Source organism: Vitis riparia, chromosome 18 (genome assembly GCF_004353265.1).
Source record: "Vitis riparia cultivar Riparia Gloire de Montpellier isolate 1030 chromosome 18, EGFV_Vit.rip_1.0, whole genome shotgun sequence".
Lineage (NCBI taxonomy): Eukaryota > Viridiplantae > Streptophyta > Magnoliopsida > Vitales > Vitaceae > Vitis > Vitis riparia.
This window is the reverse complement of record NC_048448.1, coordinates 8,954,719-8,973,045: the sequence shown is the minus strand read 5'-3', so window position 1 is coordinate 8,973,045 and position 18,327 is coordinate 8,954,719. Positions and strand designations below refer to the sequence as shown.

At 34.9% G+C, this 18,327-nt stretch overlaps 1 protein-coding gene and 1 long non-coding RNA gene across 4 annotated transcripts; one reads left to right on the top strand and one right to left on the bottom strand.

Moving 5' to 3' along the window:
- Nucleotides 1–35: 35 nt before the first annotated feature.
- On the bottom strand, nt 36–5,938 carry LOC117907445. Its single transcript, XR_004649997.1, has 2 exons — nt 5,803–5,938; nt 36–664 (listed from the first exon to the last, which is right to left on the bottom strand). It is a non-coding gene; the product is annotated as an uncharacterized LOC117907445 (long non-coding RNA).
- Nucleotides 5,939–8,081: 2,143 nt separating this feature from the next.
- Nucleotides 8,082–15,884, top strand: LOC117906519 (phosphatidate phosphatase PAH2). 3 transcript variants are annotated; one of them, XR_004649849.1, is made up of 12 exons: nt 8,083–10,165; nt 10,372–11,332; nt 11,685–12,259; nt 12,381–12,454; nt 12,623–12,707; nt 13,049–13,135; nt 13,261–13,333; nt 13,940–13,983; nt 14,762–14,890; nt 14,984–15,082; nt 15,282–15,422; nt 15,539–15,884. XR_004649849.1 is itself a non-coding variant. In XM_034819557.1 (11 exons), the coding sequence occupies exons 1-11, from the start codon at nt 8,849–8,851 to the stop codon at nt 15,336–15,338; spliced, it is 3,495 nt and encodes a 1,164-aa protein (XP_034675448.1). In that variant the 5' UTR covers nt 8,082–8,848; the 3' UTR covers nt 15,339–15,884. The 3 variants fall into 3 exon arrangements, 2 of the variants coding, with proteins under 2 accessions (XP_034675448.1, XP_034675446.1); XM_034819557.1 differs by having other exon boundaries at nt 8,082–10,165; nt 10,378–11,332; nt 15,282–15,884; XM_034819555.1 differs by having other exon boundaries at nt 15,282–15,884.
- Nucleotides 15,885–18,327: the final 2,443 nt, after the last annotated feature.

Genomic DNA, 18,327 nt, shown 5'->3' with positions numbered 1-18,327 from the left:
GACAACCACATACATATGACGAGATCATATCATCATGCTCATAACAAAAGCTTTTAAAAGAATATGCCAGTATATACACATTTTTTCAATGATCAGGAAAATCTCTCCATATTTACAGCACCACGACTGTGAGATAATTACATGTCATTTCTCTCCCCATTAAAAATGGAAATTGCACAAAAGGCATCTTTCCAAGTGAGAATAAAAATGCTCCACTCCATAGTACCTCTCGTCTTAAAGAAAAAGTGAAATGCAGAAAAGGGGGAGGAAGGAATCCAGGTCAGGACAAAAGTTTAAGAAAAGGTTGATTAGTCTTCCCTCGTTATGGGCCAAGGGCTGGTGGCAGCAAAACTCTAGAGGGGCAAGCAACAATAATTTAAGTTCAGTGCATGGCGTCCACATAACCACAAGGTGGGAGTGTGAGAGAGCGTGTGTGTTTCTAGGAAGTGTCCTTCCTAACGGTGGAACATTGAATTCAATCAAAAACCAATCATGGCCGGACAGCCCCAGCCCCCCCTTTTCTTTTCTCTTACCATATCTTCATCTTGAGCCATAAAATTGTGTCTGCACATTCTGAGCGAGACTAGCGCCGTGGATACTGGGGTCCAATTGTGAGCACCTTCTAATGGAATAAGCAGGTTCTATGGTCATTGTTCACCATCTGCTGTCCAGAGAACAGAAACCCATGTTATTGAAAGGCCTTCAAAATAACACTCAAAAATTTGAGGAAGGATCATCGCCGATCAATGTTAAAATGAATCTTAACTATAAAATGAGGTGAGGTAAGCAATCCACTTTGCATCTAGTTTCTAAAGTACTGACTGCAACTAGATAATTAACAAGAGAAAAGTAGAGCTAAAAAGAAAAGAGTAACATAACCTTTAGTCCCCACCCCCCACGGGAAAAGGCTATGAAAAAGGACCCAAGCCATTCCTGGTCGTGGGACGGGCAAGTTAAAAAGTGATGGTGTCAATGGGGCTTAATGGCTGTGGGTCTCAGTGAGTTGATGGCTATGGGATTTTATAAAAGACCAAGTACAACAACAATGAATGGTGACAATAATGCAGAAGGTACTTTGATCTACCTTGACATATCAATAGCATGAGTTATTGAGAGCTATGCTTTTTAGTTTAAAACCAGATAATGATAAACTTAGTAATGATGTGGGCAATCGACTGAGTGGCTATTTTTTTTCCCTATCCCTTGACCAGCTTTATAATTATGCATGCATCGCCCTCCCTACACCACACAAAAGTGGTTTCATTCTTTTTAACCATCAAACTGAAGCCACAAGAAGAGAAAAAGAGCACAATAATCAAGCACCAGTCCAGTTAAAATGATGCTCCATGGGAATGTGTGCAAACACAGTTGAACAATCTATAGACCGCAGATGCAATGCCCAATTCCTATCAAAAGCATCACAATTGATAATTAAATCCATCTTCAACCACCAAAGAAGCCCCACAAAAGGGCTCATGGCTGTTGGGGTCACTGAAAACCATATCTCAATATTAGAAGTCTAAGCAATCATGTCCACTACAAACAATAATAGATGATCAGTCCTAATCTTGAAAGCATAAGATAAGATCTTTTCCTCAACACAGCCAAGAAAATATGAAAAGAATGAAATTGACAGAAAAATTCACAATTATCATGGGATAAGAGTTGCCTTCAACAACTGTATGATCCACAAACAATATCTTCATTTTTTTAGGCAAAAAATAAAAATAAAAATCCCTAGCCCAAGTGTTGTGTGGGTACTGGGTAACTTGAAAACCAAATTCAAATACCAAACAGTGGTCAACATTACACAACAAGTAGAGCCAATGTGTGGTATACCCTTCATCCATCAATCATTTAGGTGGGGACTGAAAAGACACAAGATCACTTTGATATATGGAGGACCGGTGGCTGCAACTTTTTGGTTTCAATTCTTCCATATTTTTTACACGTCTTTGGGTCCATTGAGTGACGTTTTTAAAAATAGTTCTCAAATAACAATTTTTGACAATTGTTCTTAAAAATAGTTTTCAATTGTTTTTATGAACAAAATTCTATTTGGGAACTAGAAACAATTTTCTAAACTTACTTTCCATGAAATGCTATACACTTACAATGCAAAAGTTTTCAAAATATTATCTCTATTTTCAATTATTTTTCAGAACACTTTACAAAAATGCCACTGAAAAAAATCTCAAATTTATCATAAACAGCAGCTTGTTTTTAGAACAAATTCTCAAAAGAAAATTATTATTTTAAAAATCAGTTTGTTTTTAGAACAAATTCTAAAAAAACTGTTTTGTCATAAAAATTTGCCAAACATGTTTCTTTAGAAACCTGTCTTCTGTTCTAAAGAACACAAAATTATTTTCAAGACCAATTTCAAACAGTCCCTTGTTTTTGATAACTATCTTCAAGAATGTTACTAGACATACCCTTAGTTTCCACATTTTCAGAAAATATTGAATTTAAAAAGTTTGGAAGAGTTCATCTTGGCAGGCTAGATGCTGGTAAAGGAATGGAAGGTGATGCTTCAATGACAGTGTAAGAGGATATTGGTACAGACTGCTAATATTTGAACACCAAAAGAACTTTTTCACAGGCCTCACCCATATTATAACACTAAATGATGTACATATGTCCATATTATAACACTAATAAACAGAGTTAACACAAAGTGCTTTAGAAGGTAGATGGTTCCAGTGTTCTTATCCTTTTTCAGATTGCCATAATGAATCAAAATAACAAGTAGCAGGAGATTATCCAATGACAAGTAAAATAAAGAAAGAAAAAGGAAATAAATTCATATGGATTAATGAGACAATACAATTAGGGTACTTATGAAGAAAGAATCACAATTGATCAAGTAACAAGCATCTTCCATGAAACATAAGAACCAGAGGCAGTTTAGGGAAATATGCTATAGACTAAAGAGTTAATTTGAAACTAGTCCATCCTATGGCAAACAAATTGCAGGAAGAAAACGAATGCCCTTATCAAATGAACTTTAAAAGGATGCACATTAATAGAAGACAAAGTAAGGAAAACAGCATTTCTCTACAAAACCTTCATCATTGCAGTGCAGTCAAGGTTTTTAACAGATAGTCACTCACATACAAATACTTGTGAGAACAAGAAAAGCAAATTTATCTCCAAGTTTGGTTACCAAGTAATCTATTTCATTCTATTCCACATTTTCCCTCTCATCCTTGCAGCTTCTGACCTTGCCAAATGCATACCATCTGTTCTCTTATTGCACTTCTTTCACATTTAATCTCCAAAAGAAAGAAAAATCTCAGAACATGGCTTCAGCAACACACATTTGATTAAATTTTTTCCCTATTGCTAGATAACTAAAGTTGTTCCCAACTTCTTTCTTCCTATGCTAAGAATATGCCATACCATTCGCATGAAAAAATTGTAGTCAAGGTTAAGAGGGTAATTTAATAAGAAAACATAAAACACGCTACCACATGGCTCACACGTGATCCTCAGTCAACTTAAGTGGTCACATGCAGGTCATTTGCCTTTTTATGATGTGGGGCAATTCCAAAGGATTATCCTGTGAATGTGTGGTTGGTTGCTCACACATCTGATGCAGGTTCACAGTTGAACCCCGGTCTTGAAGAAAGTCGTGTCATTCAGATACACTAGATATTAACTATGTAATAAAAATAAAAACACACTTGTTGGAAAAGTAGGAACAAAGGAATAAAGGTTAATATACCTTTTACTTTCTAGGAAAATGTTAGCAGTCTGACAACAGAGCAACATTATTTATCCTCATTCAAGGGATAGATTTTGCTTCTGAACAGTAGGGTCATATGCACCATGATATGTAGAAATCAAATATAAATATCCTTGCTAGAACTGGAAAACTTGTAAAGAAATATGCATATTTGGAAACCAGTGGTACAGATTTTGAACTTTCAAAGCAAAATTAGCAGTTCCTTGTGAGATTGGCTTTTGTGTAGAATATGCACATCCTCTGTTTAGTGTAACCAAGGAACTTAACACAAAGAGATGGCAATATACATATACCAAGGAAAGTTATGCCATCCAAAAGAAAGTCTTCATAAAGTAGCTTTATCATCCTAAGTTTTAACTAATCTGCATATAAAGATGATAGATGCAAGGAAAGACAAAAAACCATGCTTTTAATTACTATAACTACTATACTTACAATTATATTATTATTGAATTATTTTTTTAATAAAAAGATCTGGCAAGGTGTTAGCATGCAAATCTGTCAAAAGGTCCCGAAGATTTGAATTTTAGAGATAAATAATGTTTAACTGTTTGCCGACAAGGATTATATAAGAGAGCCACAAGGATAACAAATACTGCCAGTATCAACCCTGGATATTAGGTATGACAAAGGGAACGATTAAGGCTTGCATGCGTTCACTGTTAACAATTAGTTTCAAGTTAGGACAAATGCCAGTGCCCCATATGCAGAATATTGAATGAGAATAATTAGGAAATATGGCAGTGATTTAAGAAGACACTTCCACATGTTATAATTCACTATATATCAAATTCCAATAATCTCAAGAAGATTAAATTCTTACAAGAAATCCACATTTGGAATATTCCTATCTGGTAACTGTTCTTAAAAATAATTTTCTATTCTTCTAACTTAGAAAACACCTTTGATAAACTTTTGACAAAAAAAATAGTTTTTTTTAAGAAACTACTTTGAAAATAAGTTGTTTTTTAGGACGATTTTAAGGTATTTTCAGTTGTTTCTTGAGTAACAATTAAAAAGATAGATAATACTTTGAAAACTTCTGCATTATACGTTATGTACAGTATCTTTATGAAGAATAAGTTGAGAAAATTGTTTTTCATATTTGAGATACCAATTGGAGTTTTATTCTCGAAAACAATTGAGAATTGTTTCTAAGAATATTTCTAAAAAACAATTTTTGAAAATGTTGTCCAACAGATCTTGAAAGCAATAAGAGTTAAGGAAAGAAATAAGAAAGATAACAATTTTGTGATTTGGCTCTGGTAGAAACAAAAAGAAAACACTGTGAAAATGGGGAGAGGGGAATTTATAACTTGAAACTTCTAGTTTTGATTTTCAGTTTAAAAAGAAAAACATGAAAATAACTCAAGGAAGAACGGAGGATATTCCGACAAACTCAAAACTTCTATTTTATCTTCCTTCCCTTTTTCTTCTAATTCGGTCTTTTTCTTTTCTCTCATAATTTGTCAGAACTAAACAGACAAAGATCTAATGGTAAGGCAGAACAGTAGACTTCATTCTAATAATTATATGCAGCTCTGAATATGTGACGCTGAATTTGAAATTTCTAAACTTTCAAGCCACAATTGACATAATTTTAAGGAAGATAGGGAGATTTAATAATTTGGCCAGAAAAATCCAGAGAATGCAAGCCCAAATACATAGGATATTTACAACAACTGGTCAAGCATGCTTGAATTTGTCCATGTATGTGTTTGCGAGTATTAAATGAAAAGCATAAAAAAACAAAAAGTACTCGAGTCGAGCATGATACATCTCCTCGTGAGGCAAATCCATTCAGATTTACTCGTCAAGGGGACCACCATATGGCATCGCCATCACCACCACACCGCCATTCATACGTTCGCTCTCACCGCCAAAGTGTGTTGTCAATTTTCTCGTATTCTTTAAAGCAGATTTTCACGCTGCTTTTAATGATTCCACAGGAAAATGGAGAAAAATACGAAACGCAATCAAACGAGCCCTAAGTAAAATAGGTTTGAAATTACGAAAAACCCTAATTCGCGTATTTAGAGATGGAAAAATCTTACAATCTTGGCTTCCCTGTGAATCTTTGCACACTTCCTTTAACTGCAGAATCCGATTATATAAATGGCGAACAATAATTATCGAATCCAACTTCTCCAATCGAATGAGAAATGCATCCATCTGTAGGAATGAGGTCCTCGGTGGGTAACGTGTGTCGCTCTCTGCTCAACTTATAAACCCAGGCAGGCTATACTCTACGGCCCACTATTTGTAACTTCGACAGTTTGTCCAGCAGTGCACGCCTTAGGGCTTTGTATTGGGCTGGACTAGTCTGATATTCGGTGTTTTGTATATTTGGGCCTAAAATCCTCCCACCCAGCTTACCTTGGGCGGATCGGCTCGATCCCAATATGAATTTTGGGCTAGAAAAATATCTTTCCCAAAATTAAATGAATTTCCAGGAACAAAAGGAGAATTCAATGAACATTAAAACGTTTTAAGATAAGATAAGATAAGACATGCCACGTGCGCCCCAACCACTCCCAACGGCCAGTCTTTTTAGGAAGGCCCTTGGAATGGTGGACGGAGCGATCGCCCTCACCATAGCTGTACAGCCTGTACCTAGCTGCGGCCCGTGTTTCTGTAACAGACCCCCAAACCCAAAAACCCAAGCCCTTTTCCAAGTCCAACATGGCAAACTGCACATTTATCTGTAATATTTTTAAAAAATAAAACCAATAATTAAAAATATGACGATGACGCGAGAAAAGAAACTACAGACGAAGCAAAATTCAGATGTGGAATACACGAACGAAGAAGGGAAGTGCACTAATGAATAGTAGGGCAGAAAACGACTTGGGTAGTGGAAGGAAAAATTGAATGAGATTTAGTTTTGTAGGGGGGAGTGAACTCGTCACATGTACACATCCAACCGTCTTGTAGTGGTCCCCGGAGGCTGGAGTATGCATAAGCTGAATTATTGGACGTTTCTACGTATTACTTTAACCCCACATTTCCCATCATAATCATGATCAAAGTTGACACGCTGTTATGCTTTCACCTATCCTCTCTATATGAATCCAAAGCTTCACCTATACAATTTTTGTCTAATTGATAAAAGATTCATATGTGACTTTGCCAATATCCTGACATGTCACTTGAAAAATCAAACTTAGCTTTGAGTTGAAATCACGCTTTTAAAAATCGAATTGGATTGATCGATCATTATTTTGATTCGATTTGATTATTTGAACCATCTAAAGATTGAACCAACTTTAAATCGATTGAATCAGATGGTTTTTTTTTTTAAATTGAATGATTTATAATTTTTATTTTATTTTTTATTTTTTCCATCAAAACAACGACATTTTTATCTTTATATAAACTTTTTTTTAACCCTCCCCCCTCTCCTAGCAACCCTAGCCCCCCTTCCCCTTGTTTGCTTCCTCTCCACCCAGTACACCACGTTGGAGCTGTTGCCGCCTCTCATGTCCACGATGACCCACTACATTCCAAACATGAAATCACCAATTAAAATCTTACAATTTTTTTTAATATTTAATATTTATAGTTTTATTTCATATTGATTTATTGAATAAGAATCTCATTATTCATTGAAATTCCATTTAAATAATTGAATCATTTTATATATTTATTTACTTTATTAGTTTATTTTTATTTTATTTTGATTTTTAAAATATCTAATCTGAGTTTAAATAAATTAATAAAATCATTAAAAAATATTAGAAATAAAATAAAATTTTGAAAACAATCAATAAATCAAATATTGTGTTCCCTTTTTAAATAATTTTAAATTTCTAATTTTTAAATTTTAAATAAATTTTTATTTTAAAGTAAAATTTAGGTTTGATTGTTTAAATTATTATGGTGGTTGATGATATATTTTTTTATTGATGAATGGTAATTAAAATTGTTATTTTTATTTATAATTTAATAGAAAATTTGGGTAAAATTTATTAATTTTAATAATATATAAAATGTATATTTATTATATGATCGATTCGATTGCGTTGAAACTTCAGTCCGATCAGTAAATACGATAACTTTTTTTGGTTTAATGTTCTATCCGATCATGAAAAGAGTGGTTGAAATTGAACTCCACGCAACCCAACAGAAAAGTTCAGGTGGAGGGGATGAGGTGGAACTGGAGGGTAAAAGGGTGGGGAGGAGGCCACGCGAGTCCATGTTTCAGACCATCTTTGATGAAGATTGTAGAAAGCAGGGAGCTGCCTGGCCCACCTAATAAAACTGCATACCTAACTAGACACCATTCTCATAACATTGCTTACGTGTCGCCTCTCCCTCTCTCCCGTCGATATTTCCTAGAAAAACATCTAAATCTCACCTTCTTTCTTCTCTTTCCTCTCATTCTCGCGGTGTCTACAGAGATCGCGAAAACTGTTTGGGCCGTTGCTCGTAAACCCAGCTTTCTTCTCTCCCAGGTTACTTGTATCTATCAATGCCTCCAACCCTTTTTTGTTTTGTGGAATTTTCTTTCCTGAATCCTTCTATCATTTCCGAAACGCTATACGATGTCGTTTCGTTTTGGATTTAGTGGATGACGGGTTTGGCACATTCGAATAATTTAATGCGAATATGCTTTTATTGACACCAACTGTTCTTCGCGCTTCGTTTTTATTACGGGTGGTTGAAAGACCTTTTCCATATGGGCTGTCTTTCAAAGTGGGGAGTTTCTGAGCTGGGTTTGCTTTCTCTTCAGGATTTTCTCGTTTGTTTCTGGATTTAGTTGCTGGGCAATTCATCAATCTCATCAATTTGGGTTTTTCTTTTTGCCTAGTTGGTTTTGATCAGTTTTGACTCTTGTTTTGCCTGAGTTATGTGTTTCTTTCGAGCGAACTGCCCTCATAGTTTTCGCGGGGTGATCAATTGGATTTTTAGATTTTGTGATCTGGGTTCGTCCTAGATTGGAATTTTTGGATGAAATTACAGCGGTTTTAAAGGCCCCTGATTTAAAAGGGGACAGTTTCGAACTAGAAAGCAGTTATATAGAGATCAATTGGTTTCTTAATTGGATGGGATTTTGAGATTTCGTGATCAAGGTGGTCTGGGAATTTGAATTTTCGGAGGATGTATGCGGTGGAGAGACTGAGTAGCTACATATCTCGGGGCGTCTACACCGTTTCTGGCCCTTTTCATCCATTTGGTGGGGCAGTGGACATTATCGTTGTTGAACAGCAAGATGGGAGTTTTAAGTCTTCGCCCTGGTATGTTCGATTTGGCAAATTTCAAGGGGTTTTGAAGACGAGGGAAAAGGTAGTTAACATAAGTGTTAATGGAGTCGAAGCCAATTTCCACATGTATTTGGATCATAAGGGGGAAGCCTTCTTTCTCAAGGAGGTGGATGTCGAAGAAGGGGAATCCATGTTGTACCCTTCCTCCCTATCTTCTGGGGATGAGAGGGATGAGGAATCCAATGATAGGAGGCCTATGAAGTCCAAAAGTTGCAATTTTGATGCAAATGGACAGAAGCCAGTTGCTCCTATTGATTTGAGCACTGGAAAGATTGTGCCTAGGACTACCTCCCGGCGGGGCCGATTTATGGGGCTTGTTTTTGGACGAAAGTCAATGAAGCAGGAGAGTTTTAGGGAGAAGGAAAGTGGTGCTGACGTGACCAGGGTAAGTTCATTGGAGAGGGCGGAAATTGCGGCTAACCTCTTGGAGGTCAGGTGGACTACCAGTCTTGCCACCAAGAAGCCAAAGAAAGATAAAGCTTCACAAATTTCTGGTGAAGATAGGTTGGACACTGAGGCTGATAATGATGGAAAAAGCCAGACAGCCTTATGTGTGAATGAGGACATGGAAAATGGTTCAAACCCTTCCCAGTTACAGGAAGAAAATGGTTTCTGCGATGGGGAAATGAGCAACAATTCTCAATCTGGATTTCATAATTCAGAATGTTCTGTTGGGGAAACTGGTTTAGAAATGTCATGCTTAGGCACCCCTGTTGAAACATCTTCTTTAAATGAAACTGATTTGGGAGAAACACAGGAGCTTTCTGAAATATTAAGAGTGATTAATGAAGTCAGTGTAGGAGATGCTGATCATCATGATAATGTGAAAAGTGTCACCTCTAGCATCACCGGTTCTGAGTCACAAATTCCACAGACTGCGGAGCTTGAAGTCAGTCCTTGCAAGCAGTTCAATGAAGAAGAGGCATTTGATGAAAGGGATGCTGTTTTATCAGGTCATGATGTTTTGGAGGAGGAGAATGAACAGGACGGAGTTCAATCCTTTATATATTGTGAAACATCAGGTAGCTCAACAGTAGGGTTAGATGATTCTATCAAAGAAACCCAAGAGATTCTGTACCTTGCCTGTGGAGGAAGTGGGGAAGTTCATGTTCATGACAAAACTCTACATGAGACTTCTGAGCTAATATCTGAGGTAAACTCTCTACTAGAATCTGGTATTACTGGCAAAAGTATCTTCAAACAATCTAGGATTTTTAGGAGATAATGATAGTTGAAACTTTTTTAATAATGCAAAGATTCTTGAAAGTGAGAACTTCCATGAACTCTGTTAGAAATAAGTTGTAGTTGAATCCCTATCTTCAATTGATATATTCTAAATGGGTTCTAATTTTCTTGAAGACTCAGGTATTAGAAATTATTCATCAGGATACAGTTACCGAGAGACTTGCTGAGGATATTAAGTCAGAAGCCAAAAAGGTTCCTGAAAATCATTCTCAACATGGTAGTCCATCTTATTCTTGCATGCCTGCCAATGGTGAGGCAGGTCTTGAAGAGCCACTCGTGATGCAGGAATCCTATACTGAAATGGTCAGAGTAGACAATTCAGTTGAAGAAACCATGTCACATGGCAGTTTCACCATTTCCAGTTTCAGTGATTCAGGTCATCAAGTCCAATGTAAGGAAAATATCAGGGATGAAAAAAAAAACAGTGAACTCCAACGTTCTTTGGAGTCTATTGGAGATTCTCAAGAGTTTGATGGTGATTATGTCCCAACAAAAGTGATAAGAATTTCGCCACCAGAGAGTTCAGATGACGAACAATTCCCTTTCAGTGACCTCGATGATTTCAAGCATTCTGAAGTTCGGTCATTGGACTTGATTTCTCTGGATCCTGTGGAGAAAGAAAACTGTCCCTCACTTAAACTGGATAGCAATGAAGCAGTAGAAGATTTATTTGATGCAAATTATGTGTCATATTCATCTCCAGACAGCTCTGTTCAAGAGAATCCACCAAATGATTTGGACAACTTGATAGATAAGTCAAGGGTAGTATCAAGTTCTATTAGTATTCCTTCAAGTATCAAGGTCACTTGTGAGGAAGTTGAGCGGCTGGCCGAATCTTTACCTAATATGGGCCCTCTTGGTGATGATCTGGATGCACACAAACTTCATCATCCTATAAGCCTTTCTCTGGATTCAAATTCCAAATCCTTGGGATGGGCATTGCTTAGGAACAACATCTCAACCTTAACAAAGTTGAATGCAGACAATAAACACATATTAGTACAAGAACAGCCTTCACTCGAGGATACTCAAATTTCAAGGGAGCTCATAAATGTTCTTGCAGACCCTGCTGTTGGTAAGAGAAATTGACTATTTTCTCATTTATATTTCAAGGATTTACATAATTTCAAGGTGTTTTGGCATACTGAAATGAAATCAATTGCATTACTTCTATGTAAGATCTGAAATTAAGTCAGTTTTATTTCTCATAGTATGTAAAGATGATTTCTTTTTTCGATTTCAATAAATGATGTGAGTTCCATTTCTTTTATGACATTTGTGATGATAACTCCAGTTATGGGATGACTCCTTTTTCTTTATTAATAACTCCACTTTGAACAATAGACGTGTGGAGAAGTATCCTGTGCACAACACTCCCTGAAGCTATGAACTTCACAAAGTCACTTATGTCCTGTACTTTACTGCAGAAATATCTCTTTGCAAACATTTGTTATATGAAGGGATGGGGGCTGCTGCTGCTTCTCAGGCCTTTGATGCTGAGAAATTGGATATGGATAAATTTGCCTCTCTGGGTCCTGATGTGTTGAAAAAAGATAACCTTGTCGTCAGAATTAGTGGCCATTACTTCCCATGGGATGCAGCTGCACCTATTGTTTTAGGAATGCTTTCATTGGGAAAGGAACAAATACTTGAATTGAAAGGCATGATAGCTGTTGACCAAGTTGAGAAAACTCTTGAAGGGGATCCAGCGAAAGCCATTGTTGCCTCTGGTGGAAGCTGGAAGCTTTGGCCTTTTAGAAGATCAAGAGCCATCTCATCTGTCCAGCCAGTTATCAATAACACCAGACAATCTGATGCTGAGAATGCTTCAGAGATGACTGCTGGCACAGATGGGAATGATAATGTGTGTAAACCCAAGCTGACAAAAAAGAAGGTACGAGTAATCACTCCAACGTCTGAACAGCTGGCATCCTTGAATCTGAAGGAAGGAAGGAACACGATAACCTTTACATTCTCAACTGCAATGCTGGGGGAGCAGCAGGTCACTTGTTGCTTCATTTTTCAATTTCTTTTTCTAGCTCTCTCTCTCTCACACACACACACACTTCTTTTCCTCTCTGTTTTTCCTTGTTACCATACTTTATTGAAATACTTGTTAACAGGTTGATGCAAGCATTTATTTGTGGAAATGGAACACTCGCATAGTAATCTCAGATGTTGATGGGACAATTACCAAGTAAGGGTACTCAAATCTTTTTCTAAGGTTAAAAATTGATACCTTGTATGTTAGATGTTTTTGGATTGAATGTCACTTCTATTATAGTTTGGTTGATACAAGCACCAGTAGATCATATATTCTTGCTTGAACCCATCTGACTCCTTTTGTCTTGCATTCTTATTACAGGTCAGATGTTCTAGGGCAGTTCATGCCTATGGTTGGAGTAGATTGGTCACAGACAGGTGTAGCACATCTATTTTCTGCTATTAAGGTTTGTTGTGTTTCCTCATATGTTCTCATAATTAGGAAAATTTTCAAATCATGTTTATCACTTAAGGCAGTATTTTATATTGCAAATTTCCTTCTTTAGTGCACATAGATAATCTAATGGACAGGTCCCACTTTTTACCTAGAAAACTGTTCAGTTGTATGGTAACCATCATTCCTCAAATGGAATTTGTGCTATTGGCTATGATTTTTTTTTACTCATCATTTCCCTTTTGCTTCTGGTTTTGGTATGCAGTTTCTATTCATTGTATACAACATAATTCATGACAAGTTACAACAGAATTTGTCTTTCAAAAACCTATTCTATTCTTGCATGTTTTGCAGGAAAATGGATATCAATTGCTTTTCCTTAGTGCACGAGCAATTTCCCAGGCCTATCACACTAGGCAATTTTTATTCAATCTTAAGCAGGTGAGGGAGAATTGTTTTTACTTCTTGATTTGAAGTGAGAAATCAAAATTTAGGAACCCTGAATGTTTTATTTATTTTATTATTTATTCCTTTCTTTTAAAGAATATCATTTTTCATATTTTCAGGATGGAAAGGCTTTGCCAGATGGGCCAGTTGTTATTTCCCCTGATGGACTTTTTCCTTCTCTCTTTCGAGAAGGTATTTGGTGTATATGCACTGTTTCTCAGATCTCACACATAAATTCCATTTATTTATCAATCTGCCATTAACTTTGTATGGAATGGGTTTACTGCTTTTTCTCTATTTTTTCTTTTGCCTTTGGCACCGTTATATGCGACCCATTTACTTTGTTGTGCTCCTTTTGATAGGTGGTACTGAATTAGTTTTTGCTTATTCAAAAAAAAGAAAAAGAAAAAAAGAAAAAAAAAAATGGAAGCATCATATTTGTCCTTAGGGTTTGCCAATGCTGCACAAATCCTGAGATAATTCCTTATCTTGGCAAACCACCTGATCAATAATGTGGCGGTAAACTTTCCTCTACATGCAAATGGACAGATTGGCTAAATGTGAGGAGCCTGTTAGAATCACTAAACTTACCTGGAGTGTCTTATTGTGTGCACTATACTAGTGCTAACTGTTTATAATCATTCAAACTGCACATATTTAATGTTTGAATGGAGCTTACCAGCTCTGTGAACATATCTTGAAATTTATTTATGTCACTGCTCATTTCTTTTCTTTTCTTATGTTTTTTTGTTTTACTGTATGTTCTGAGAGAATTCACTTACCTCTTATTTTCCTCAGTTATTAGAAGAGCTCCTCATGAATTCAAGATTGCTTGCTTGGAGGTTAGTTCCCAACTATTAGAAATGTATCTAGATATATCTAATATATTTTCACCACTCTGATGTAGTATTTCCTATTTGTTGTTTTGACCCTTATCGTATTTGAGATCTGTGCTGCTAGTAGGAGAATTAAAGGCATTTTGGGTGTCCCATGCAGATCATATGGACCCATTGTGTCCTACATTCTATTTGAAGTGCATACTCTAAGATCTAATAGCCTATAATTTTTCTTGGCAATATTTTAGAGAAAGGATATTCTAGGTTTTGACAGATGATCTTGTTTCTGTTATAATTGGTGATTATGGTAACATGACTTTGTTACCCTCCAATTTGCATATTGAAATGACATCTTAAAAGGTGATAGAATGATTGGTTTTCACAGGATGTTGAAATGCCCTTTCTGTCTCCCATGTTCTTCCTCCCTCATAAAACAATTTAGATTTTTTTTTTGGATATATTTAAAACGATTTGGATTCTTGTTTATTGCTTTGAATGAATTGGTAATAAAAATGCAACTACACTGATAAATTTATATATTAAAATGCTATCTAAAAGACAACAGACTCGTCCATTTTGGTGGGATGCCCAAATGTCTTCAAAAGTTCACTAATTGATTTAATGTGCTGTCAATCATGGAAATAACCAAAGGGGTTTTTTTTGGATTCTCTTGATAATTCATCAGTGTAGGGTCTTTGTGCATGCCCAGATCATTTGTTGGATGAGTGAAAGGTTAAGGATGAAAAAAGGTAGCTAATAATGCTTTTAGTTCCCCAATTTTCAGGATATCAAGGCATTATTTCCTTCCGATTGCAATCCATTCTATGCTGGTTTTGGAAACCGGGACACTGATGAGTTTAGCTACCTTAAGGTTGGAATTCCAAAAGGAAAAATATTCATCATTAATCCTAAGGTAACCTGCAGACTTCTATACAGGTGTAACAGAAAACTATGTGCACTGGTATAATTTGTGAAAACTTCTCTTCTGACCATTTTGAGTCTGCAGGGTGAGGTTGCTGTGAACCGCCGTGTGGACACAAAATCATATACTTCTCTTCACACTCTTGTGAATGGCATGTTTCCATCCACATCCTCTTCTGAGCAGGTTTTGATCTAGCTGCCCTTTTCCATCAATAAGGTTAAACTGTATGTTTTACATTGCTTGTCTATCTCCCATGACCTCCTTCCAGACTTGGGACCAGCTGAGCTAGCCTTGTGTGTCCCATCCATTCAAGCAAATTTTCTGAATTCTCAGGTCTAGTTATTCTTATTTTTGTCCAACCTTTTCTTTCCCTTAATTCCAGGAGGATTTTAATTCATGGAACTACTGGAGACTGCCACCTCCCATTGTTGATATTTGAAGAAGTCAGCAGGAAATTAACGCACAATCCTCTGGATTCAGAGATGGACCAGTTTTCGAGTATGCTTGTTCTGGAACTATTCAGGTAAATCTGATTTCCGCTCAGCATGGAAATTTTGGGGTCCTTTGAAGTTTAGCAAAGAGCATAGCGTTCTCCACAGCTATAGCCCCAGTATTGTTGAAGGCAAGATTTGGTTTCAGGTCACTGGTACAAATCTCAGAATTGACCAGCAGTGAGCATGTTCAATAGAAATCCTCCTTTCAACATAATACAGGTTTACACTTGTCTGAGGCAGCAGCTATTGACAGCAAAAGTTCTTCACTGGCACTGAGAAAGAAGTTGGCTATAGATTGTCTACAAAGATGTAGATCCGCTGCAGCTGTACCCTGCTTCAGAATCATAGTTCTAATTTTGTAAATGTGTATACTGTGTTCATGTGATTCCATGAACACTGCAAATTTTCTGTGTAAGCATTTATTTGAATTTTATGGGAAAATAGGCCCTGAAAGCATTAATATATGACTGTTTTCACATGCAGTTATTTCTCATAGCCCCCACTTGGGGCCAGCCAAAGAAAGAATAGGAGAGAAGTTGGGAAAAGATGTAACAGGATCAAAATATTTGAAATTTCTTGTATAATTCTTTGCTTTTTCACTCCAAAAAGATTAAAACAAGTTTGATTTCATTTCAGTAGATTAATTACTTCTATTCAAAGATGATGATTAAAGTATCCTTATTTTATTATTTTTATAAATGACATAATTAATTTAATTTAAAGCTCGTTTGATAGTGATTTTAAGAAACGTTTTTAACATTTTTAATATTCGAAAATTTTTATTATTTAAGTGTTAGAAAGATTAGAAACGTTTTATAGAATTGCTACCAAAAATGCATTCTTATATTTGATGTTGATTTTAGAAAGTGTTTTTAACATTTTTAATATTTGAAATATTAAAAATTTCAAATATTAGAAATATTAAAAATGTTTTTTAAAGTCACTATCAAACACAGTTTTAAAGTTTGTTTGGTAGCGATTCTAGGAAGCTCTTTTAGCCTTAAAAATGTTTTTGAAAAAAAATTAGGTGTTTGGTAAAATTCAAAAAATACTTCTAAAAATTTGAAAAATCGTGTTGAAAAATCATTTGTAGTATTTTTTTTTAAAGAATCACTTGATAGGTGATTGTTTTAAAAATACTTTCACTAAAAACACTTTGAATAAAAACACTGCAATTTTAATCTATTATGATTTAATCTTAAAAACGAATTGAAAAACTACTGAAATAATAAAAAATTATGTAACATTTTCTTGTTTAATTATAATGAAAATAAAATATAGTAAAATTATTTATAATTTATATAGTTTGAAAATTTTTTATTTTTAATTTAAAAAGCTAATAGCACTTTAAAAGGTTGAATTCTATATTTTACTTTTTTAATCTTATATTTTCTTTTTGTTAATTTTTTTAAAATTGGTTTCTATAATAAAACTTAATATATATATATATATATTATGCATACATACAACAATAATTGTTTTAAGGGTTTTTTACACTTTACCCCCAATCCTATACCGTGTTTTTTATATTGTCCCATCAAGTTTAAAATCGAGTAATGTATCATCCATACTTTATAATTACATTCAATGTATATTTTTGGAGTGACGGTGTTACATTTTTGGACAGAAAGTACATGTGCTCTCCACATGACCTATTTAAGTGAGGGCAAAATGATAATTTTGCAACATTAGTTAGGTAAGTAAAAATTTTTAGGTGATAACTGAAGAAGAAAAAAATGATATGTAGAACTTAACTGTTTTTTTGTATTTCTCCTTGTCTAGGAACTACGATATCAAGTAAACTAGATCCTTCGAAATACTATTACTAGGAGATGCCGTCAAAATTAACCACAACTGCTTTGTCTTTACAAATTAAATCTTGTAACAATAATCGTGTATCAATTAGGGGTTCAGTGGACGAGACAAGCAAGAAGTTAGAAAAGGTTCCATTGATTATTTAACAGAAAATACTTTTTTAGAAAACCTTTCACAATCTAGAAACCTGGACCCTTGACTAAAAAAAAAAGAAAAAAAAGAAAAAAAAAAAGAAAATCCTTATAATGTATGTCTAAAAACATTTTCTATAAAAACAAAGCATAAATCCAAATGAAACCGAGAGCAATCAAAATTGTAAGAGACTATGAAAGCAATGAATGAAAAATAAAGATGTCTAATAGAAACAAAGACAGAATTAAACCAAACGCCGATCATTAAGTAAAAAAAAATTACTTGATGGATGTAAAAACAATTGAAAACTATGCAAACCTACAAAGAAATAAACTGATATCAAAGGACCAAACTAATATCAACCTCCTTTCTTCTTCGTTAATTTCTACACATCATATAATACATTACAAATATAGATAAGTAAAAATTTAAAAGGAAAAAATAAAATAAAATTGAAGTAACATTAATTAGGTAAATCAACATTGGGTAAATCAATAATGCCACATTAATTAAAAGGAAAAAAAATGTCATAACAAAATGCAAATAAGTTTCCCCAAATTTCTTTTTAATTTTCCCTAAATTTTTTGAAACATTAAAAAAAAAAAAAAAAAACCCTAACCCTCTTTGCTGAGATTTTTTTAGTTATTAAAGAAATTGCAAGACAAAAAACATACATTTGAACTCCATATCTTCTCTTCGATGTCAGCCCTTTGATGAGTGTATTAACTTCCTTTGGATTCTAGGGTTTCGATTATAATTTGAGGATTTAGCATAAGGGAAAGGAGGGTAGAAGGAGTTTTAAAATAAAATTACCCTTTTGCCCTCACTTAAACAGGTCACGTGGAGAACACATGTGCTTTCTATAAAAAAAATATAACACTATTATTCCAAAAATATATATTGCATATAATTATAATTATAAAATATGTAAGATACATTACTCGATTTTAAATTAGATGAGGTAATATGAAAAATACAATATAGGTT

Excerpts from the sequence above, each read along its gene's own strand:
- LOC117906519 (XM_034819555.1), top strand. The coding sequence starts at position 8,849 with ATGTATGCGGTGGAGAGACTGAGTAGCTACATATCTCGGGGCGTCTAC. Across the intron at positions 12,455-12,622 it reads GTTGATGGGACAATTACCAA|GTCAGATGTTCTAGGGCAGT; the intron begins GTAAGGGTACTC and ends TTCTTATTACAG. Across the intron at positions 15,083-15,281 it reads CCACATCCTCTTCTGAGCAG|GAGGATTTTAATTCATGGAA; the intron begins GTTTTGATCTAG and ends CCTTAATTCCAG.